At 46.1% G+C, this 24,393-nt stretch overlaps 1 protein-coding gene across 8 annotated transcripts in view; it reads right to left on the bottom strand.

Moving 5' to 3' along the window:
- The window catches only part of ablim1b (actin binding LIM protein 1b), a 468,612-nt gene that overhangs the window by 59,127 nt on the left and 385,092 nt on the right, over positions 1-24,393 (bottom strand). For 6 of the 8 annotated variants that reach the window (XM_085994431.1, XM_085994434.1, XM_085994436.1 and 3 more), the window contains 5 exons: positions 22,757-22,815; positions 16,693-16,728; positions 5,629-5,706; positions 3,483-3,638; positions 2,511-2,558 (listed from right to left, as the gene is read on the bottom strand). In XM_085994431.1, the coding sequence (XP_085850557.1) occupies positions 2,511-2,558; positions 3,483-3,638; positions 5,629-5,706; positions 16,693-16,728; positions 22,757-22,815 (377 nt within the window). The remainder of the gene's footprint in view (positions 1-2,510; positions 2,559-3,482; positions 3,639-5,628; positions 5,707-16,692; positions 16,729-22,756; positions 22,816-24,393) is intronic. The other 2 variants (XM_085994435.1, XM_085994437.1) reach the window with 1 other exon arrangement.

The raw sequence follows: 24,393 nt of genomic DNA, 5'->3' as shown, positions 1-24,393 counted from the left end.
ATCAGAGAGGTTGGGTCACATATTTGGTTCTGTGATATCAGCATCAGGCTTGCCACCAGTGGCACATTATCAATGTAAATGTGCCATTGTGTATTGAAGTTACTACTAGAGTGAACCTAGTATGGGCTCTACTCTTAGAGAATCCTGGGTCACCACCACCTCACCACTTCAAATACTAGTGTGTTATTGGTACAAAATTTGACTCGGGAGGGAGCCTTTCAGTTCTTTTGTTACTGGTATGAATTACAAAGAGATATCTAATGCAGATAAATTAACACAGCAGGAGGATTGTTTTTTGTCCTTTCTTTAACAAGAGTAACAAATGTTGGGTTTATATTACAGAACTGGTTCTATTTGAAGTGGTTCCATAAGACGTTGAAGGTCCAGTGTTGCACAGTTTCAATATCCCTGATACCATAATCATATAGAATCATATGGCACAGAAGGAGGCCATTCAGCCCATCATGCCTGTGCCAGCCCTTTGAAAGAACTGTCCAATTAATCCCACTCTCCTGCTCTTTCCCCGTGGCCCTGCAATTTTTTCCATTTTATGTATATATCCACTTCCCTACTGAAAGTTACTATTGAATCCACTTTCAGGCAGTGCATTCCAGATCATAACAACTCACTGGTAAAAAAAAAAATCTCCTCATCTCCCCTCTGGCTTTTTTGCCAATTATCTTAAATCTGGTTACTGACCCATCTGCTAGTGGAAACAGTCTTTGACTTCTGACTGCAGACCTTCTCCGATGGCTGGGGAAAGTGTGTACAAGCCATCAAGTGGAAAACCACATCACTGGCATCTAAGAAAACACTGAACGCCTGGCCTGTCCAGGGCCAGATAAAACGGTGACTGATGCTGTCGTCAGCAGCAGTTTGGGTGAAAATGCCTCTCGAGGTGATTCCATGCTCCTCCAGAGTCAATAGCAATGTCTCATTTACATGACAATGCTGCCACAGACATTGGGGCTGCTATCAGTGGTAGGGCTGAATGACAAATGTAGCAATAACTGTCACAACAGAAAAACAAATCATGGCCTGGATTTCTGCGCTGACAGCAAATGGCTTTTGGTATATGTAACATGTCATGACAACTGGCAGGTAGTAGGAGTTTCCAGTTCCTTTAGTGTCGGTGCCAGGGAGCTACAGCCAAGGCTCAGGGTAAAGGATTGAGTATAACAACAACGGTAGGTCAAGGGAGCAAACAACCTCTCACCCAAAGGCTATGGCTACGCTTATAGATTGTGGGGTAAATTTTGTCGATAGCACTCCCAGTGACTGACGCTCTGGAATGCTAAAGAGGAAAATTTACCCTGGAGCTTGTTTATTAGTTTGATAGAAATAATAAGCAGAGGAAATTTTCACAAATGCGCTTATGATGTCATTGAATTCTCCCCCGCCCTCCATGGGTTCTAAATTACATGCCAAAACTGCAGACCCACCGCACAGTGTATTTTCCGCAGGCTAAGAACCTTGGCTCACAACTTCCAATAGATTTAGTTGCAATCTTTGCATTGTAACATCTACCCACATTCTTACTGATAACAATGAGGAGAGTGAAGTAATTTTAACTTATTAGCTTCTCTCCTTTTCGCACCACAACGACAATTGCCATGAAGCTGGCGGATTGTGACAGCGTCAATGATCGAAAGAATGGTAAAAGCCCCAAATACCCAAGTTCAATTACACGTCACTTCGGGCCTGATTTTTAAAGCACATACAGTGACAACCCAGGTCGTGCAACTATTGTGTTTTTGCAGTGAAAATGTTTTTAGCTATTCGCAAACCCCTGGGGTTGATCTTGTAACTGCCACGTCATTGTGGACTGATACAACGGAAGTGAGTGATTATAATTTTGTGGTACACGTCTGATCCATCACTGCACTCCTCCTGCTACCTGGGGAAGTTGCAGTGGCAGGCGTACAGCACAGGCCATGACTTGGAGGGTTAAACAACTTCAGAGATCATATAAAGTATTGAAAACGTGATCTAGGATGGGAATGGAACTGGGCAAACATTTCTTTAGATTGAAAAATTGCTTTAACAATGCGACAAATTTGACAATGGGGAAAGCTCTGCTAATGTCTTGTTTCAAGAGGAACCTCTCCAACTGGAATTCAAATGCTTTCTTAAAAATCAGACCTTTGTTTCGATGAGGTAGTAAGTAACCCTATTAGTAAGGTCAATAGAAAAATGCTTCACCCTTTCTATGGGACTTACAGAAATCCGCAACTCCCCCATTCATTTCACGTGACCAGTTGTCCCAATCAATCGTAATAATGGAAAATGCCAAAATACCCAATTCCAGTTATTAGTTACCTTTGTGCCCAAGTGTTAGATGAGAATGTGGGGAGGGATACATTCAGTGGGTGCAATGTTATGCAGAGTTTACCCCAGTTTTCTGCAGATTTCTATTGACCATGCCCATTAGGCTCAGCAACCAGAGAAGGTTAATCAAGTTTCATTGCACAAGCATTCTTGTGCAAAACAGACATTTGTCACCAACTTACAATTTCACTCTGAACAAGCGAGTCGTTGTCACTTCTTGCATATTGAGGCTGTCAACAAAGAATCAGTTTTTAACATTCGGCAATGAGCGTCAGTCAATACTAGCCACCCCTTTACTGGTCTATGATTTCTAGTGCATAGCTTTAAAATACAAATATCCCTTTCATTGATACATGTTTAGTAACCTTTATATTATATTATTTTTCTCTATTTGGTGACAAAGAAAAATTTATCAGTTATCTTTGAATTTTTCTTATCAAACATTCATTACTAGTTAAGGGGACTGATTATCATCGCCCTACCGCCCATTTCTCGGTGTGAATGGGGCAGTAATGGGACAAAAGCTGTACCAAAAAAATCGTTCACTTAGCGCCAGAAGCCCGCCCATTGCTGCTTCCTCAACCTGCCCACAAGCCATAGGCAGTACAGGTCAAGAGGCGGCCATTTGCAGCACTACTTAAAGGGACCATAAATTGCAGTCAAGTTAAGCTGGAGGCAGGTCTGATAATGACTTTTCCTTCATTATTTGTGGGACTTTTAAACCTTAAAGGCTCCCTTAATTTCACCTCCTTGCTGTTTGATGTGTTCTCTTTACATTTCCCGAGCACTGGAATCTGCAGCCCCGTTGACCCCTGACCTGTTCAGCCCTCACCGTTTTAGGGGCTGCTGCAAGCACACTTCAGTCTGTACTCCACCAGACTTCCTGCCCTCCAAAATGGTAAGCTGCCTATAAAAGCAGCACAACTAGTGCTCGCAGTTTACCACCTGTATTGAAATGAGCCCCAATCACGAAAACTGATCGGCCCTTCCGCTGACATCATTGGGCAGGTGGAGTGGACACCCTGCCCATCATCTAACCCAGGGTATACCAGAATCGAAAATTGACCCCAAAATGTTTAATGGAACAAATACAGGACAATGGGTGATCTAGTGTTTTGAAACTGACTTATTAAGGGCAGTTGGTTGTACTATACCTCTCCCATACTATGACGTTCATGTCTATCCTCAAAGGTGGCGCCAAAATACGGCTCATAGGTGATCAGGTCAGGGCGTTCAATGTCATAAATGGCCTTCACTTTGGGAATGGCAGCCAGATCCTTGTAGTCAAGAATCTCATTGTCCACTTTTGCCTGGAAAGATAAAACATACAAGAATAATTCAGCTCACCTCAGCTTATGTGGTCACATTTCTCAAACTCAAGTGAGGGTATGAGATAACAGTAAACTTAGTCTAAAGAAACAGTAATGAACATCACTGTTTCAAATAGAATAGGCTATACATTTTTGTTGTTTGTTTTTTGGGTGTATTTTACTTGACTCTGTCAGCATTAAATGTTCACAGATCAGTATAGCAAGGAGTAGATGCAATGTGAAGCTCCATCTACTCCACCACAACCATTTGTCTTCAGGCCAACCTCAGCCTCAGAAGATCACCCTCGAGTCCATGGCTGGGAAGTTGGAAAAAAGTGGGTTTGAACAGCTGAATGGACTGTTTTTTTCCCCCAGATTTCCACCAGGCTTTAGTTTTTTCCACTCACTGGCAACTTGCCTTCAGAGAAAGAAGAGCCTCATGAAAACATGTCAAAGTAGCGACATTATACATAATATTAGTGCCAGTACACATAGAAACATCATCAAAGGTCGAATGTACTAATGAGACATGTCAAATGCAATTGTGTCCTCATCACTGTCTCCACAGTGTGCACCTGCTTGTTTATTTTACTGTCTGGGAAATCACTTTTATTTTGTCATGCGTTATATAACACTACACAGTTGTGTGGCTACGTAAGCAGTGCAGAGAAAGAATATATCGCCCCGGAAAAATTAGCACCCCCGCGGCCAAAATTGAGTGGTAGTGCCCCAAGAGGCTACTGGAAGCGCCCCACTTCCCTCGTGGGGCACTGCAAGGGAATATTGCGGCGATATGTGCTGCAGCACCACACGCTGTGGCACGTCGCGTCACGGTATTGCAGGCCTTTCTCCTCTTCTTAAAGGGGTGAGGCCTTCTGCAGTGCGACCCAGGGCCCACCGGGGATCAGAGTGCCGGCAAAAGAGCCCGGCACATAAGAGCAGTGCCGGGCTCATGGAGCGCAGCCGGCACTCCGTGGGGGGGGGGGGGGCGGATCAGGATGCCAGGGACGGGAGCGGAGGCAGGTTCTGGCAGGCCGCCAGCAACAAAAATGGCCGCCCGGCACCTCGCCTTTAAATAGCGCCGCCCCAGCCGCAGGTAGGGGGCGCTACCAAAGATAGCGGCCTGTGCGCGAGCGGGGCGCTGCACACGGTGATGACGTCATCGCCAGCGGCACAGCGTCACGGGGCGCTAACGGTTAGCGCCGCGCTAACCTCCCGCTGGATTTCGCGGGAGGCGTTGGCGGCACCGCGCCCAGGCGCTAGTTGCTTTGTGCCCCTTTAGCGCCCTCTTAAGGTGCTAATGGGAGGCGCAAAGCAACCGAATTTTTCCCCCAAAGGCTGTTACTCAAGTTCAGTCTTATAACATGAGGAAAAAAAGTGAAAATCATACAAAAGGTATCTGCTGAGACTTTCCTCTTCAGCAACTATGCCACTACAGGAGTGGTGGGCGGGATATTCCATCCAGTCAGATGTGTGCTACTCACCCCAGCAAATTTCTCAGGATTGACTCACATGGAATCTTTTGGCTGCTCGCGGCGGCGTTTCTACCGGCGCTGTGGAGCCCGTCACGGTGGGGAGTAGAAAATCCTGACGGCTGCAGCACTCTGGCACCTGCAGCAGCTTAAAGGGCCGTCCTCTTCCAGGCTGGGAAAAGCATCTGGCCTCCACAACATCCCAGCTGAAGTGGGTGGGTGATTGCTCTCCCTAGCCATTTAATTTTTAAAAGGCCGCTGTCAGCCCTAGCAATGCCTGATGTACAAGGCGTTCCTGGCATCCAGCATTGCGAGGTAGTAATGACAGAAAATGTGGTGTATAATGTCATTCCGTTATTACCGCCTCATTTGGCTATGCATGACCCCTCTTTGGGTCAGGGCTTCACCCGAGTTATGCTGAGAAACTGGTGTAAGATCAGAGGAAAATCATCCGTATTATTTTTTATTTATTAGAGATTTTGAATTCAAGAACAAAGAAACGTATCATAGTTACTCACATAAATTGTGTGACCAGGTGAACCAGGGATACTAGAACCAGGTCTGGAGGAAATACTTTCAGAAGAAGATCTTGTTGGCTGCAAATAAAAAGGAAATTAAAAAGAAAAAAGAATTAGTTTTCATGAAGGTTAACAATTTGATGCTGTGTGACAACACAATCAAATAAAGAAGCATTCTACCCTGTAATGCTTTTACAGCATAAAATGGGAAGAGTTGTGCAAGTTGCAGATGATCGATATGTTTAAAAGCTGAGACTTGAGTAGAACGAAAAGCCTTTATATCCCACTTTGGTTTCTGACTTGTTCACCATCAACACCCGAGATATTGTAATTCAACGTTCCTCAGTGGTGCTGGCAGGCTCACTCTCGACAGCAGGAATCCTGCCGGGCATGGATAATGACCTTCGACCCAGGAAAATGGGACAGGGTTCTGGCTGTGTCAGAGAGGTGGGCTGGGACTCCCACCCCGCTGGAACACCACCGCAAAGAGGAAGATCCAGCCCAGATCATCGGGTCATTCAGTGAATCATACCAGCAGAATTGAAAAGCACTCTGAAACTGACAACATCTTTGAAGGAAGATCGAAACTACCAACTATTTTGAACAGTAAAGTTGTATCTGTAATATGCAAACACGTTAGTATGTAACCAAAATTGCTTTAGCTTTGACGCAACAGGTAGGTGCGACTATAGCACGGGGATAAAAGAGTTTAATTTTGTCATGAAGTAGGGGCATTGGACTTTTATTAGGTTGTGCTTGATTAGTGTATTAGAAGCTTAGCAGAGATCACATTAAACTGGATTAGACCAATATTCCAAAACCATTTCCTGGCGATAAATATACATTGTGGAACATCATCATAACTAAAGGGAGTATTTGCATGCGGCCACTTAATGCAGCCGCAGACTCCCTGCAAAGATGCCACTGGCAATTAGCTGCCAATGGTGCTTAGAGCCACAAGCACTTCGGCTGTGAAACTAGGGCTCATTTTTGAAATAATTTACTGTCAGTCCAGATACTTTAATCACAGCAAAGCAGAAATGTAATTTCTCTTTGTCACAAGCCCATGATACTTCACTTCCCTCCCCACCAAAAAAAGGAATGTACTTTTAATTTTTTCCTCTCTCATCGCATTCTCAGTCCATGTCCACCATTCTTCAAGCAAAAGGGTGGGCAGTTGAACATCTCCCCGGCTGCTGCCAATTCAATTTTGCTTTAGATCTTGTGGCAGGAAATGCGAAAGTGTGGCTGGGCGAGAAGGCAGGGGAATGGATCACTATCCCTTCAATTTTCTAGCCACCCTTGTGAAGAAGCACTAATCTTCCCCTCTGTTCATCCTTACACTGGCAAGGCCAAACCTTGTGATATACCTACCAATTCATTCCATGAAAAGCGACGAGTTAAGATAGTAACTATAGGTTTTTATTGGCTAAATAACAGAGCCCACCCTCGTGGGTGATCGGTTCCAGCAAGGAAGAATACTAGCCAAGCAATCACCTTTATACCTGGGCAAGCAGGCGGAGCCATGGGCGGAGTCAGCTGAGGTATGCCTAGGTATAACAGCGTGCGAGGCAAGAGGTAACCTTGTGTAGTGATAACAACAGTGTAAACAATAACAGTGGTTTACCACATTCACCCCTTGTTTAAAATTGAGTCCGGCGGGGTGAAGTGTACTACTAGTTCGTGTATGTCAGTCTATCAGGAGGCCTCATAAGCCTTTCTGACCGGCGCAGCAGCGGCGGCGGTGGTGCAGTATCCGATGTTAATGCTGGTGTCTGCGTGGTCGACGAAGGCCCCTGGGGTTCCGGCATGCCGCCTACAGGAGCTGGATTTGGGGGAGTGGTGGGGGATAACGGTGGTGTCTCAGGGGTGCCCGAGGGTGCGAGGTCTCGCAAGGAGACTGTGTCCTCCCGCCCGTCTGGGTATTCCACATAGGCATACTGGGGGTTGGCATGCAGGAGGTTCACCCTCTTGACCAGGGGGTCCATTTTATGGGTCCTCACGTGCTTCCGCAGCAGGACGGGCCCCGGAGAAGTCAGCCACGTTGGTAGCGAGGTTCCCGTAGTCGACTTCCTGGGGAAAACGAACATTTGCTCATGAGGGGTGGCGTTAATGGCAGTACAAAGCAGTGACCGGATGGAATGGAGCGCTGCCGGGAGGACTTCCTGCCAGCGAGAGGTTGGGAGGCCCTTAGACTTTAGGGCTAAGAGGACGGCCTTCCAAACTGTCGCGTTCTCTCTTTCCACCTGGCCGTTCCCCCGGGGGTTGTAGCTGGTGGTCCTGCTCGCAGCAATACCTCTCGCGAGCAGGAACTGGCGAAGTTCCTCGCTCATGAAGGATGAGCCCCGGTCGCTATGTATATAGTTCGGGAACCCGAACAAGGCGAAGAGGTCGTTCAGGCATTTGATGACCATGGTACTGGTCATGTCTGGGCAGGGGATGGCGAAGGGGAAACGGGAGTACTCGTCAATAATGTTGAGGAAGTACACATTACGGTCAGAGGACGGGAGGGGCCCCTTAAAATTGATGCTCAAGCGCTCGAAGGGGCGGGTGGCCTTGATCAGGCTTGCTCTGTCTGGCCTATAGAAATGCGGTTTGCATTCGGCACAGACTTGGCAGTTCCTGGTCATGGTCCTGACCTCCTCGATGGAGTAGGGCAGGTTGCAGGCCTTAATGAAGTGGTAAAGTCTAGTGACCCCGGGGTGGCAGAGGTCACTGTGGAGGGTCCGCAGTCTATCAACTTGCGCGTTGGCGCATGTACCTCGTGATAGAGCATCTGGGGGCTTGTTGAGTTTACTAGGCCGGTACAAGATATCATACTCGTAGGTGGAGAGCTCAATTCTCCACCTCAAGATCTTGTTGTTCTTGATTTTGCCCCTCAGCTTGTTATTAAACATAAAAGCAACCGAACGCTGGTCGGTGAGGAGGGTAAATCGTTTGCCTGCCAGGTAATGCCTCCAGCGTCGTACCGCTTCCACAATCGCCTGGGCCTCCTTCTCGACAGAAGAGTGTCGGATCTCAGGGCCCTGGAGGGTCCTTGAGAAGAAGGCCACAGGTCTCCCCGCCTGGTTAAGGGTTGCAGCTAGGGCGAAGTCGGATGCATCGCTCTCCACTTGGAAAGGGATGGACTCATCCACTGCGTGCATTGTGGCCTTCGCAATGTCTCCTTTTATGAGGGAGAAGGCTGCGCATGCTTCTGCTGTCAGCGGGAAGGAGGTGGACTTCATGAGGGGTCTGGCTTTGTCCGCATAATTGGGCACCCATTGGGCATAGTAAGCGAAGAGCCCCAGGGTTCTCTTCAGTGCCTTTTGACAGTGGGGAAGGGGAAGCTCCATGAGGGGGCGCATTCTTTCGGGGTCGGGGCCGATGACTCCGTTCTCTACTACGCAGCCGAGGATGACAAGGCGCGAGGTGTTAAACCTACATTTCTCCTTATTGTAAGTGAGATTCAGCCGTTGGGCCATACGGAGGAATTTCTCCAGATTAACATCGTGGTCCTGCTGGTCGTGGCCGCAGATGGTGACGTTATCTAGATAAGGAAACGTGGCCTGCAGCGCGTTCTGGTCAACCATCCGGTCCATCTCCCTTTGGAAGACCGAAACCCCGTTGGTGACGCCGAAGGGAACCCTAAGGAAGTGGTAGAGGCGGCCATTCGCCTCGAAGGCGGTATACTGGCGGTCCTCAGGGCGGATAGGGAGTTGGTGATAGGCTGACTTAAGGTCGATGGTGGAGAATACCCGGTACTGTGCAATCTGGTTGACCATGTCAGATATGCGGGGAAGGGGGTATGCGTCCAGCTGGGTGTACCGGTTTATGGTTTGGCTGTAGTCAATGACCAGGCGGTTTTTATTGCCGGTCTTAACGACTACGACCTGGGCACGCCAGGGGCTGGTGCTCCCCTCGATGATGCCCTCCTTCAGGAGACGCTGCACCTCAGAGCTAATAAAAGCTCTGTCCCCGGCGCTGTACCGCCTGCTCTTGGTAGCGACGGGTTTACAGTCGCGGGTGAGGTTAGCGAACAAGGAGGGGGGCGGGACTTTGAGAGTGGAGAGGCCGCAGGTGGTATGCGGCGGGCGGTTTAAAAACTGCTGGTTGTAGACTGTGAGTGGGGGGAGGGGTCCACCGTATGCCAAAGTGACACTTTGGAGGTGGCATTGGAAATCCAGCCCTAGTAGGACGGCAGCGCAGAGCTGGGGCAGGACGAGAAGTTTAAAGTTTTTATATTCCGTGCCCCTAACCGACAGGGTCACCACACAGTATCCGCTGACGTCTGTGATCGGTTCCAGCAAGGAAGAATACTAGCCAAGCAATCACCTTTATACCTGGGCAAGCAGGCGGAGCCATGGGCGGAGTCAGCTGAGGTATGCCTAGGTATAACCGCGTGCGAGGCAAGAGGTAACCTTGTGTAGTGATAACAACAGTGTAAACAATAACAGTGGTTTACCACACCTTGCTACCACAATATGATGTTGGATTGCCAATATGCCACGCCACCATATCGCACCCCAAGAAATTTGAAAAGAAATAGCCACTTTCTAAACAACAATCGGTTAAGAAATGTATAGAAAGGATAGATTGACCTATTTACCTTTACAATTGATCTCCAAACTTTGCATACATTTCAACTGGAGACAATTATGGAGTTCTGCCTACATTAGTATTTTCAATTGAAACAGACTGTGGGAAAACTCAGAAAGCTTGTCATGTGCATATTCCCGCTGTGTCAATTAAGACTTCATCTTTCACTTAAACTCTGTGAACTCAGACCCAGCGACCTACTCTCAAGTATACATTTACCCATTTAATTGCAATAATAGGTCCAAACAAAACAAAATCCAGCTGAGTGTGGCAGTTGCTGTGTTGGCACCAAACACAGTGCTCTTGCTAAATTTTATAATGGCCACTAAATAAACTGTTTCCCTGGCAGACAATTTAGATGTCACTGTAATTTACTCTGCACCACTTTGTCATTTCCTCTCGAGATTGTTACATACTCACACAGTCTTCAGTGCTATTGAGTAAAACATAGTAGAGAATAATGACAGGTTTGCATGTCAAATCTAATGTGATCTAATCTAATGTAACTCTATAGATCAATAAAAATGTAATATTATCAACTCCAAATGTATGTGTACATCTGATCTAAACAGAACTCTAATGCATTGACTCATTTCTTCTATATAAAATCCCTAATGCTAGCATAAAATATTATTGAATTATTTATGTTTTAATTGCTCCGCACACTGAATATTATGAGTTTAGCGCACACCAATTAACTTTCACTTGTAAAGGATTACCCTTTGTACAATAAGATGTTCCAGTTAGATTCAATACCGATACAAGTAAATTAATAGCCTGAGTCGTAAGATTGTATCATTCTATAGTCAATAAAGATTTCGCCTGTTTAATATACTGCAGTAAGAAATAGCCAGCCTCGTTTCTTTGCAAATAAACAACATCCTTGGGCATTTAATTACCCCGACTAGAAAAATTGCCCCTGCAGTATTTCTTTGAAACAGCAATCTTTGTCGCTGAAAGTCATTGACAAAGCTTTTTAGTGATAGATAAACCAAAATAACATTATCCCTGACATGATGAGGTTACTTGCATCACTGATCAGATATACAGAAATTATGTTGGTTTTTTTAAAGTTCATCAGTGAATTAACACTCCCCTGCCAAGGTTTGCAATACAGTAGTGATTCCGCAGTGTGAACTGTCCTGAAAAGTCATATTGAAGCTCAAAAACGGAGTTTTCAGAGCAGCTTGTCCAGGAACAGAGGCTATTTCCTGCAACTCCAGGTTTGAATCCCTCCAATCAGGTTTCCGCTCCTGCCACAGTACCGAAACGGCTCTCATCAAAGTCACAAATGACATCCTTTGTGACTGTGACAAAGCTAAACTATCCTTCCTCGTCCTCCTCGACCTGTCTGCAGCCTTTGATATGGTTGACCACTCCATCCTCCTCCAACGCCTCTCCACCGTCATCCAGCTGAGTGGAACTGCATTCGCCTGGTTCCATTCTTATCTATCTAATCATAGCCAGAGAATCACCTGCAACAGCTTCTCTTCCCACTCCTGCATCGTTACCTCTGGTGTCCCCCAAGGATCTATCCTTGGCCCCCTCCTATTTCTCATCTACATGCTGCCCCTTGGCGACACCATCCGAAAACATGTATGTTGACGACACACAGTTCTACCGCACTATCACTTCTCTCGACCCCTCCACGGTCTCTAGATTGTTAGACTGCTTGTCCAACATCCAGTTCTGGATGAGCAGAAATTTTCTCCAATTAAATATTGGGAAGACTGAAGCCATTGTTTTCAGTCTCTGCCACAAACTCCGTTCCCTAGCCACTGGCTACATCCCTCTCCCTAACACTGTTCGCAACCTTGGTGTCATATTTGACCCTGAAGTTAGCTTCCGACCACATATCTGTGCCATAACAAAGACCGCCTATTTCCACCTCTGTAACATCACCCGTCTCCGCCCTTGCCTCAGTTCATCCGCTGCTGAAACCCTCATCTATGCCTTTGTTACCTCTAGACTTGACTATTCCAATGCACTCCTGGCTGGCCTCCCATATTCTACCCTATGTAAGCTTGAGGTCATCCAAAACTCGGCTGCCCATGTCCTAACTCGCACCAAGTCCCGTCCGCCCATCTCCCCTGTGCTCACTGACCTACATTGGCTTCCGGTTAAGCAACGCCACGATTTCAAAATTCTCATCCTTGTTTTCAAATCCCTCCATGGCCTCGCCCCTCCCTATCTCTGTAATCTCCTTCAGCCCCACAACCCCGAGATATCTGTGCTCCTCTTAATTCTGCCTTCTTTAGCACCCCTGATTATAATCGCTTGACCATTGGTGGCCGTGTCTTCTGTTGCCTAGGCCCTAAGCTCTGGAATTCCCCGCCTAAACCTCTCTGCCTCTTTTTCCTCCTTTAAGATGTTTCTTAAAACCTACCTCTTTGACCAAGCTTTTGGTCACCTGCCCTAATTTCTCCTTATGTGGCTCGGTGTCAAATTTTTTGTCTTATAATACTTTTGTGAAGCACCTTGGGATGTTTTACTACGTTAAAGGTGCTATATAAATACAAGTTGCTGTTGTTATTCAAAACTCATCAACAATGAGCTTTTAATACTGTCAATGCCATAATTAATGCTCCACCAAGATGAGTGAAAGCTGAAAGGAAAAAATACTTTCATTTATATAGCACCTTTCACAACCTCAGGACATCCCAAAGCACTTTAGCGCCAATTTACTTTTGAAGTATAGTCACTGCTGTAATGTAGGAAATGTGGTCGCCCATTTGCACATAGCAAGCTCCCACAAACAGCAATGTGATAATGACCAGATAATATATTTTTTTTAGCGGTGTTGATTGAGGATAAATAGTGGCCAGGGATAGCTCCCCTGCTCTTACACAAATAGCGCCACCTGAGAGAGCAGACGGACACTCAGTTTATTGTCTCATCCAAAAGACAGAACCTCAGACAGTGCAGTGCTCCCTCACTACTGCACTGGTGTGGCATCCTAGATTTTTGTGCTCAAGTCTCTGGAGTGGGACTTGAACTTTGAACCTTTTGACTCAAAGGCAAGAGTGCTACCCACTGAGCCACAGCTGACACTGTAGCAGGAGGCAGTACTTTTTTTTTATTCGTTCATGGGATGTGGGCATCGCTGGCAAGGCGATCCCTAATTGCCCTCGAGAAGGTGGTGGTGAGCCGCCTTGTTGAAGCGCTGCAGTCCGTGTGCTGAAGGTACTCCCACAGTGCTGTTAGGGAAGGAGTTCCAGGATTTTGACCCAGCGACGATGAAGGAACGGCGATATATTTCAAGTCAGGATGGTGTGTGACTTGGAGAGGAACTTGGAGGTAGTGGTGTTCCCATGCGCCTGTTGCCCTTGTCCTTCTAGGTGGGAGAGGTCGCGAGTTTGGGAGGTGCTGTCGAAGGAGCCTTGGCGAGTTGCTGCAGTGCATCTTGTAGATGGTACACACTGCAGCTATGGTACGCCGGTGGTGGAGGGAGTGAATGTTTAAGGTGGCGGATGAGGTGCCAATCAAGCGGGCTACTTTGTCCTGGATGGTGTCGAGCTTCTTGAGTGTTGTTAGAGCTGCACTCATCCAGGCAAGTGGAGAGTATTCCATCACACTCCTGACTTGTGCCTTGTAGATGGTGGAAAGGCTTTGGGGAGTCAGGAGGTGAGTACTGACTTTGTTACAAACAAATTTAACAAAAATGCTGGATCACATCATGAATACAAAATATGTGAAAGACATCCAGAGCCTGAAGAGCAGAATAGAATCAGTGCACTTTCTTTCCCCTACTCTGAAATTAATTTTTGTCTTTAACACTCTTGGCAGTAAAACCGATGGACAGGAAATTGCATGGGAGCATTGCCCTGGGAGCAGTAAAGTTGACTGAAAATAGTGTTTGGGTATCTGCCTAGACCTTGATGTTACAGAATTCTACATCTACCAGTGTTCACATTTTTGGAGCATTAAAATGTATATTTCAATAAACCGCAATTTTAAATAAATTGGGATATGCTGATAGGGATATGGTATGGTGCATATTGACTCTTACTGAATTTTCTAAGTCCCTGTACACATTCACTGGTTTCTCTTGTTTGCTGAATCATTTGGGAAGAATACAACCCTGTAGCACTTCAACATACAGTGAAAATATCTCTGAGCAAGGCAAATGGATTAGTTGGAGCAAATGTTTCATCAGTGGATCAAATGTTCTATTGCACAGTGAGAGAATCAGAGTGAATAATGACTGCCTGTTAGCTCAGTGCCGGTGACCCACACAAAATGAAGCCAGAAAGTGTGAACAAGCAAACCTGTTCGGACCGAGTTGTCTTAGGGGTTACCATTTAAGCATTTTCATAAGTGAATAATTATTTCTAGGCTCTCCCTTCCTCCCATGAAAGAGACAAGTAGAAATTATTTCCAGCCAACGTGCACTGTTGCGAATAACCCAGGTAGCTGAACCTCTCGCTCAAGTTAATCCCTTACCATCTGGACCATGCAAAGTCGGTGCTGCCGATTTGCAGATTATGTGAAATTGACTGATATTTTGCATTGGTTCATCAACGCATTGTCTCCATATGGTTGGCAATTCATGAAGAACTTTTTTTTTGGCTTCAACAAGAATTAGGAATGCTAACATTCTGGAAATCTCCGAGGGCTTCTGAGCAGGTAAAATAGATAATTGCTTTTGTAAAAAGATACCTCTTGAATTAACAAGGGGGTGTGGTCAGCTGGTATAATATAGGTTTTCTCACTAGGTTGATCTGGATAACTCACTTTTTGAGAGAAACTCAGCTGTAGTTAAGATTATTCTGGGTAGGGCTCATTGCTGTGATCATTATTTGGCTCGGAGTACAAGCATTTCCTGTTTATGGGATGGCCAATAATAAGTATTGAAAATGCACTTATAGTTTTGCTGTCCACTGGGTCTGACTGTAAGAGGAACATCTTGTCCATAAATGCTTTATCACTTATTCAGCAGGAAACCAACTTAGCAATGCCATTGTCTTAGAAACTCAGGGGTTGAAATTGTGCTATGCTACAACACTGCCCTCGACCGTGTCAGTTCTATCTCCCGCACTTCTGCCCTCACCCCTGCCCCTCCCTCCCGGAACCACGATAGGGTTCCCCTTGTCCTCACCTTTCACCCCACCAGCCTCCACATTCAACGGATCATCCTCCGGCATTTCCGCTACCTCCAAAGTGATCCCACCACCAAACGTATCTTCCCCTCCCCTCTCCTTTCAGCATTCCGCAGGGACCGCTCCCTCCGAGACACCCTAGTCCACTCCTCTATCACCCCAAACAGCCCTTCCTCTTCGCCTGGCACCTTCCCGTGCAAGCGGAGGAGATGTAACACCTGCCCCTATACCTCCCCCCTTCCCACTGTCCAGGGCCCCAAACACCCCTTCCAGGTGAAACAGCGATTTACTTGTACTTCTCGCAATCTAGTATACTGTATTCGCTGCTCACGATGCGGTCTCCTCTACATTGGGGAGACCAAACGCAGATTGGGTGACCGCTTTGCGGAACACCTCCGTTCAGTCCGTAAGGGTGACCCCGAGCTTCCGGTCGCCTGTCATTTTAATTCACCGCTCCATTCCCACTCGGACCTCACCGTCCTTGGCCTCTTGTATTGTTCCACGGAAGCTCAACGTAAACTCGAGGAACAGCACCTCATCTTCCGATTAGGCAGTCTGCAGCCTTCCGGACTCGATATCGAGTTCAACAATTTCAGATCATAAGCTCGGCCCCCATTTCATTTTCTCTTGTAATTGTTCCACTCCTTTCCCCCCCCCCCCTTTCCTTTTGTTTCTCTCTCACACCTGGCAGCTATCTTTTGCCCTGCCAGTACACTTTACACCTAATCCCAGCCTATTACCATCTCGTCTAGCTTCTAATCTCTTTTACTTCTTTTGTTTCTTTTATTCTTTTGTCCGATCGCAGCCCTGCCTCCGATCTAGTTTCTTTTCTTTCCAGTTTTGAAGAAGGGTCCAACCCGAAACGTCAACTCAAATTTCTCTCCACGGATGTTGCCTGACCTGCTGAGTTTTTCCAGCATTTTCTGTTGTTATTTCGGATTTCCAACATCTGCAGTATTTTGCTATAATGCTACTTTCACGCCTTGTTCACACCGGTTCCTGAAAGAAATCCCATTTCCCTTCTGAAGGGACATTGCTCAGCTCTCATCTGCCACCTAGCCAACTCACAATTCCCATTTGATTTGTGTCAGAAGTTTTCCATCACGTCAACTGATAGCTGACATTACACACACACTGAAGCCAGATTTCAAGAATGAGCGCTGCACTAGGAGGGATTTCGCAATGAAACTGACCAAAAGAAAAAACCCTACTTATGAACAGGTTTGCTTAAATCCCACCATGTCCTATTTTTTCCTCACACAGGTTAACATCGGTGATCCGAGCAAAATAAAATGTGCCACGAAAAGAGCAGAATCCTACTCGGGAAAGGCAGCAGGCACTAGAGGTTCTACAATAACACCACCACCAGCAACACTCAGGGGCAAACCTTTTTCAGGAGGGGTCCGTGTACTTGTTTCTTAAGCTAAGCAAAAGAAAATAGATTAAAGAAGGAATACGGTACAATTTCAACAGTTTAGGAAAAAAGGAAAGCATAAGTACAACATGGAGAACATTAAAAACTATCACAAGAATTCTGTTATTCGCAATCACCAGCCATGCTCTGGAACAGTCAGGATTTTATTTTATTATTTTTATGTTGGTGATAATAACAATTGTTACCCATACTGTGTACTGAGAGGCTGAAACTATCTATGGTGAATCTCAAAGTTTAACACCTCTGGATGACTATTCAGTTCTCAGTTCAAATAACCTTCACGCTGGTACCATCATGGACACTAAGTATACACAGACCCTTAATTTCTAATTTTGGTATATATTAAAATGTTTTGCCCGGCCAAAAGTTTTTTTTTGAAGTGAAATAAAGTTGCAACAGACGGTCTTTCACTGATAAGTGGACATGGAATGTGCTTTACTAAAAGGCAGCAAACATGGTTGTGACTGCAGGGGGTAGTCATAGACAACAGAGATAACAAACCCCCTTAGATTTGCAGACTTCAGGCTCAATTTTAATAGCCCCGAGGAGGCGGATTTGGAGGCGGGTCTGGAGGCGGGTCAGCTGCGAAAATCAGAAAAAATGGCTTCAGACACCCAACCCACCTCCATCCCGCCCCCACCCAATTTTCGTGAATATCTGTTCAGCCGCTCCCAAACTGACCTGACTGGAACCGGTGGGACAGGCAGTTAAGGTAGTTAAGAGCCTGTTAACTGCCTTGCCAATCCTATTTTGATCGAGGTTTCCCATTTTCGTGCCTCTAGCTCTTGTTTTCCGGCTTGTCAGAAACAGGCCAGCTGCAAGGAGACAAGTTGCTGGAGGACATGATTTGTAGTAATTGGCGCAGCACTTTAAAAGCGCTCCTGTAACATGACTGACATTCAAATGCAACAACCTTGTTGTTGGAGGTTTGGGATAAGATTTTGCAAATCTACTGACCTTGACTGTTCAAGCTAACAGCCATCTGCAGTGTGACCTGATAGGAATAACTTCAGGCCACTTCTAGTGTGCGCTTGCAAGCTTCTTGCCTCAAGTGAAATCTATAGCTACAGGATGGGAACCATTTATATCCTCTCATCCTGGTCATCAGATTCAGAGGAAGAGCAGCCGCAGCAGCACCACAACCAGCAACAACAGTAGCGCCAATCTTCTCCTCACCTACCTGAAGATGCACAGGGCAGAGGGCCTCAGCGCAGGGCTGCACCTCACCTCAGGAGATACCCCCAACACAGGGTTTACAGGCAGAGGATCAGCCTCCTCAGCATGACTGAGCAGCAGTGCCAAAGGAGGCTGAGACTTTCGAGAGACATAGTCGCTGACATCTGCGCAATGCTGCAGCAATACCTGGAGCCCAGAGGAGCGTGTGGACACTACTTAACAGTGGCTGTCAAAATCACTGCACTCAACTTCTTTGCTTCGGGCTCCTTCCAGGGATCAGCTGCAGACATCAGCAGCATCTTCCAGTCAGCCGTACACACCTGTATCACGCAGGTCACCGATGCCCTCTTTGCAAAGGCCCACAATTATATGCACTTCTCCATGGATGGCCCAAGTGTGACGGTGCGTGCGGTTGGCTTTGCCAATATGGCAGGCTTGCCAATGGTGCAGGGGGTCATTGACTGCACACATGTAGCCATGAGGGATCCTTATCACAACCCAGCTGTATTTGTCAACCGCAAGGGATTCCACTCCCTGAATGTCCAGCTAGTGTGTAACCACAGGAAGATCATCATGCATGTTTGCGCAAAGTACCCTGGCAGTTGCCATGACTCCTTCATCCTGCACCAGTCTACTGTGGCTCATCTCTTCCATCCGCCAGACTAACTTTCCGGATGGCTTCTTGGCGACAAGGGCTATCCCCCGAAAAAGTGGCTTATGACACTGATGAGGAGGCCATCAAATGATGCTGAGGAGCGGTACAATTTGAGCCACATATCCACCAGAAGCATCATCGAGCAAACCATCGGCTTGCTCAAAACGCACTTCCGATGCCTAGACAGATCTGGAGGAGCCTTGCAGTACGCACCAGCCAGGGTGTCCAGAATCGTCGTGGTCTGCTGTGCCCTGCACAACATCGCACAGCAGCGCGGCTTAGTGCTGCCGCACGAACAAGTGGTTCAGCACTCAGCCTCCTCAGAGGAAGAGGAAGAGGACGAGGAGGAGAACGAGGAGGAGGACGGCGAGCGACACTTTGCGGAGCCGGATGTGGCCATTCCAGCAGCAGGCGAACACATTGATGGCCATCAGGCAAGGGATGCACTCATCCATGCCAGATTTGCATAAGCGTACGCTTCAACCACAGGTGGCTGGCACATGGAGATGAATATAAGTCCGACATCCTCAAAACCTCAGGCATCATCTGTCTACTAAAGCGCTCCGTGTCACCACCAACATTCTACATGGCATTTGCCCTGAGCCCTCACTCTTGAACTTCTATTTCCCAGAACACAGAGGCCACACTTTAGATGATCTCAGCAGATCATTAAACCTTTTTCCACACTGAACCCATGTGTGTCTGCACACAGACCTCGAACTCACCTCCTCAGCAATTTGCAGCCTAGCTGCCTTGGTTTGCCGAGGAGGCCTCCTCCTTCCGTTTCCAGGGAAGAGGACCTCCTGACGTCTCCTAACTCCCTCCACAAGAGCATGGAGAGAGCCCTCATTGAACCTGGCTGCAACCTTAGTTTTTGGGGCTGCCATTCCTGCAGCAACCAGCACATTTAAGAGAAAAAAGCATTAATTTTACTAAGCCAATGATTGGAACACATCTGTCAAATTTTTCATTTCTTAGTCACATACTTCATTGATAGATAAAAAAATCATAAATGTCTTTCTGGAATAATATGACCAGCAATTTCATTCAATTATTTGTGTTCACACCAGCCGCTGTCAACTCCCCTTTCTAGATAATACAGCACCAAGCCATTCCAGTTACATTTTTTGCAAAGGGGACATGGCTCCAAAAACATGACATCCGGTGCAAGAAACTGATATGCTCCAAGCAATTGCCTGGAGGGACCTGCACGTCAGCTGTAACGAGGTCAAGCAAGCAGAAATCGGAACTGTGGGTCTGAAAGCTGCCGAGTGTACATGATTATGACGGGTTTGGATAAGCTAGACGGGGAAAGGCTGTTCCCACTAGTTGACGGTACAAGGACTAGGGGACACAGATTTAAGGTTTTGGGCAAGAGATACAGGGGGAACGTGAGGAAATACCCCTCGCCCCGTCCAACAGGTTTGGATTTGAGGCTTATGAGTCTTGGGTTCTGCCTTTAACCTTTTATTGTTCCTAAGACAGATTCAAAACCCCAACCACTATTCAAGCAGTACACCAAAAATGTCACAGAGTCACAACGGCACAGAAGGAGGCCATTCGGCCCATCGAGTCCGTGCCGGCTCTCTGTAGAGCAATCCAGTCAGTCCCATTCCCCCGCTGTATCCCCAAAGCCCTGCAAGTTTATTTCCCTCAAGTGCCTATCCAGTCTCCCCTTGAAAACATTGAGTGTCTCCGCTTCCACCACTTCCGTCGGCAGCGAATTCCAGGTCATCAACACTCGCTGTGTAAAAAAGTTTTTCCTCTCATCCCCCCTGTATCTCTTGCCCAAAACCTTAAATCTGTGTCCCCTAGTCCTTGTACCATCAACTAGTGGGAACAGCCTTTCCCCATCTAGCCTATCCAAACTCGTTATAATCTTGAACACCTCTATCAAATCACCCCTCAACCTCCTTTGCTCTAATGAAAACAAATCCAGCTTCTCCAACAGTGATTTATTTTCCTGCATCAACTCCATAGAAGGACAATGTGGATTAACTTGTATTCCCTGTTGCAGGAACATGTTTATTTTGCCAATTCTTCTGTTACTAACGGAGGATATGGGTGGAAATTAAAATTCAATACTTTGTCAATTCAGTGAACAGGATTAATGACTTGCATTGCAGAGCTAATGCTATTTAACAATGTTAATGAAGGAATTCATTTTTGCCTTTATTGTTTAATTTAGAGAGACTACAACATATTTGAAAGTCTGAATGATCCGATTGGCAATTAACATTCTACTTAAAGGAACAAGTCGGTTCACTGTTGAGTATGGGATCTGAGTGACAGGCCAGTATTATTTTGTACACTGTTTCATTGTAAGCCTGTTATTATATTGTTCGATTATGACTTTAAAGCAATAATTATGTGGCATAAAATAACTTAGTGGCTCCGCTTTAGAATTCTGCTGCCAACTGTGGCTTCAAAGTCAATAGCAAGATTTTACCGCAGATTAATTGTGCCTGCAGGCTGACTGGGCCCTTTCTCCTCCACCTTGAAGGGTCCCAATCTGACCAGCAAAGCCAGCAACTTTTTATGAAATATTATCCATATTCTCTGAAACTTTCCCCACACATTTTCTTAATTACATTTTACCGGTTGCTCTGATTAATTTGTATTCCTTGTTGCAGGAACCTGTTTATTTTGCCAAATTCATGAGTTTCTTCTCTCCCACCTTTGTTCTGAGAGGCATATTCCCCTCCAGTATATATATATATAACCATGGAGGGACCTCAGTTGAAATACAGCTTGACAACGGCCCCTCCCTCCAATATTTATTACTTTACACACTGTTAGAGCATTAAGCAGAATCCCAGGTCAGCGCATTGAACACCTATGCTAAGGGGACTGCATGCACTACTACAGCAGCTTAGGAAAGCAAATATTACTCTAGCAGTGTCGCAAATAACCTGGTAAAATTCCAATCAACCTTTTCCAAAGAAAATAGAATGTTTGGCAGGCCGGAAAAAAATATTTAATGCACGGTATTATTTCCTGGAGTGACTGTGGTTTCAGGTCAAAATCCCAATCCCCCCCCTCCTCAAATTGGTCAGCTACGGTTGAATTGTGGGGAAGTGAACTTTATTTGTTTTACGCTTGGAGGAGTTCCGCTTTATTTACTTAACTCAATCCTGAAGATGTGGCAGCACCGTAAGTTGGCACGGAGCCATGTTTTCACATTACCATTAAGTTGGAGGAGGGCACACCTTTTTCTTGGCCTGGGCCAGGTTCAGGTTTCTTGGATTTGAGCCACTTCTGTTGGGCTGAGCACCAATGCCCTCAGGCTGAAGCTGATCCACTTTTGCTCCACTTTGAGGCCAATTGAAGGGAGGAATTTTAACCCCAAAAAACGGGAGGGTTGGGATCGGGTGGGGGGGTTAATTTCCGATCCAGTTCTCCCGGGTTTCCCGACCGCATTGCAGCCCCCCTGCTCTCTTCCCGCCTCCAACGTAAAATTCCGGCCAAGGTCTCAGACTGGTACCAGAGATATATCAAAGCTATCAAATTCGTACTAACAGAGACGCACAAGGAGGAGGAAAGGTTACTAATCTCCACTGGCGCCATAAGAATATTAATGGGGCAGTACTGCTTTGAAACAGCAAATGAAATGGTAGCAATCCCCTTCCTGCTTCCCTGCCATGAGATCCAATAAAAGACTTTAAAAGCGTATTGTCAAGTAGTGCTACACCAGCTAGATAGTGCTAATTCCGTGTTCGGGAAAAGATTATATAAAAATGAAGCTGTAAGATGCCACTGAAAGTCTAAGATGGGCATATCAAAAGTGAAATCTTTTGCTCATTCTGGCACAACACTATTTGCTTCTCATTGGTGAGCCCAAACCGGTCGTGGCTCGTATCAGATTATTCCTTTACTGGAGGGGCAAATATTTTCAAAGAGTAGAAAATAAACAATTGGAGATTTTTTTTTCTGATAATACTCACTGCACACTACATCTAACAAAAGCATCGACCCATTCTTTATAAATAGTTTTGAAATTACGCTACGTGTAGTGTGCAGAGGAAATCTTCCCCACTTCTAACAGAGAAGAGATAACCAGGTTCAGAATAAATGGAAACTGCGCTATGGTTGCCCACACAGTTAAATGAACCAGATCCATGGAACAAGATAATAGATGTGAATAATTAACACTCAGGCCGTTGTTTATTCTCAATATGAGCTTACCCTTTGCTTTTCTTCAGCCCTGGTAGACTTCTTACAGTCGGGATGCCAAACTGTAGAGCCTGTTATGGGGAAACGAATGGAACATGAACATGAAACTCTACAAAGTGAATGGTTAGTTCCAGTAACTGAGCTACATTCAGACTGTGTCTGTTAATACACGACTGATGCAGAAGAAAACAACACGAACCTTACAACGCAACAATGTATTTGATAAAAATTGTAAACCACCGCCTCCCCCTCACCACAATCATTAAAATGAAGCCAACAACAAAAGGCCATTTCACTGAGGTAGATAATGAACTCCGGGAGAAGTTGGCAGAGGTATAAATGTTGCAGTTATGATGATTTGAGACCGAGATCACCTAGAAAAAGCCATTTTATTTAAATGGCAATTACTGTGCTTAACTTTAGTGTGAGGTTCCTCTTTGTACCTGGTATCAGTGCCAAGCATTCCTTGGTCAGGTGTGATAGGAGTTGGTTAAACACTGCCCTGGCAATGTTCTTTCTTGTTAATCCTAGAAGAGATATCCCAACTAAAAAACATGATGATCTGAATGCTCTGGTCAATTAATTGTCAAATTTAGGGCAGTTTTGGACTGTGACATCAATTTCTAAATTTGGACTGTGCCATCAATTTCTAAATTTGCCAATGACACCAAACTTGGGGGTGTGGCAAACAGTGAGGACGATACCAACTGACTGCAATGGGACATAGAAAGGCTTGCAGAATGGGCAGACAAGTGGCAGATTGAATTTAATACAGAGAAGTGTGAGGTGATGCATTTTGGCAGAAGGAACAGGGAGAGGTAATATAAACTTAATGGCACAGTTTTAAAGAGTGTGCAGGGACAGAGGGACCTGGGAGTTAATGTGCACAGGTCCCTGAAGGTGGCGGGACATAGTGAGAGAATGGTTAGCAAAGCATATGGGATCTTGGGTTTCATAACTAGAGGTATTGAGTACAAAAATAGAGAAGTTATGCTGAACCTTTATAAAGTACTGGTTAGGCCACAACTGGAGTATTGTGTCCAGTTCTGGTCACCACACTTTAGGAAGGATGTGAAGGCCCTTGAGAGGGTGCAGAGGAGATTTACCAGAATGGTTCCGAGGATGGAGGATCTTAGCTACAAGGGCAGGTTGGAGAAGCTGGATTTGTTTTCATTAGAGCAAAGGAGATTGAGGGGTGATTTGATAGAGGTGTACAAGATTATGACGGGTTTGGATAGGCTAGATGGGGAAAGGCTGTTCCCACTAGTTGATGGTACAAGGACTAGGGGACACAGATTTAAGGTTTTGGGCAAGAGATACAGGGGGGATGTGAGGAAAACCTTTTTTACGCAGTGAGTGGTGAGGACCTGGAACTTGCTGCCGACGGAAGTGGTGGAAGCGGAGACACTCAGGGCAGGATTTTCATTGGGCCGTGGAGGCGGGATTGGAGGCGTGCGGGGGGTTAAAATCCCGAAATCAGGGGTCCCGACCCCATCCCGCACCCAACCCGCCTCCATGCCAGTTTCAAAGGAGGCGGGTACCCGCCCCGCACTGGGACCCACCTACCCGAGGCGGGAAGGGGATTAGTGCCAATTAACTGCCTTTAACATGTAGTTAACAGGCAATTTTTAGCCTAATCCCTATTTTTA

This window comes from Somniosus microcephalus, chromosome 8 (assembly GCF_052327205.1).
Source record: "Somniosus microcephalus isolate GS21.2 chromosome 8, FLI_Smic_1.0, whole genome shotgun sequence".
NCBI lineage: Eukaryota > Metazoa > Chordata > Chondrichthyes > Squaliformes > Somniosidae > Somniosus > Somniosus microcephalus.
The sequence above is the reverse complement of the archived record's forward strand: the minus strand, read 5'-3'. Positions and strand labels throughout refer to the sequence as shown.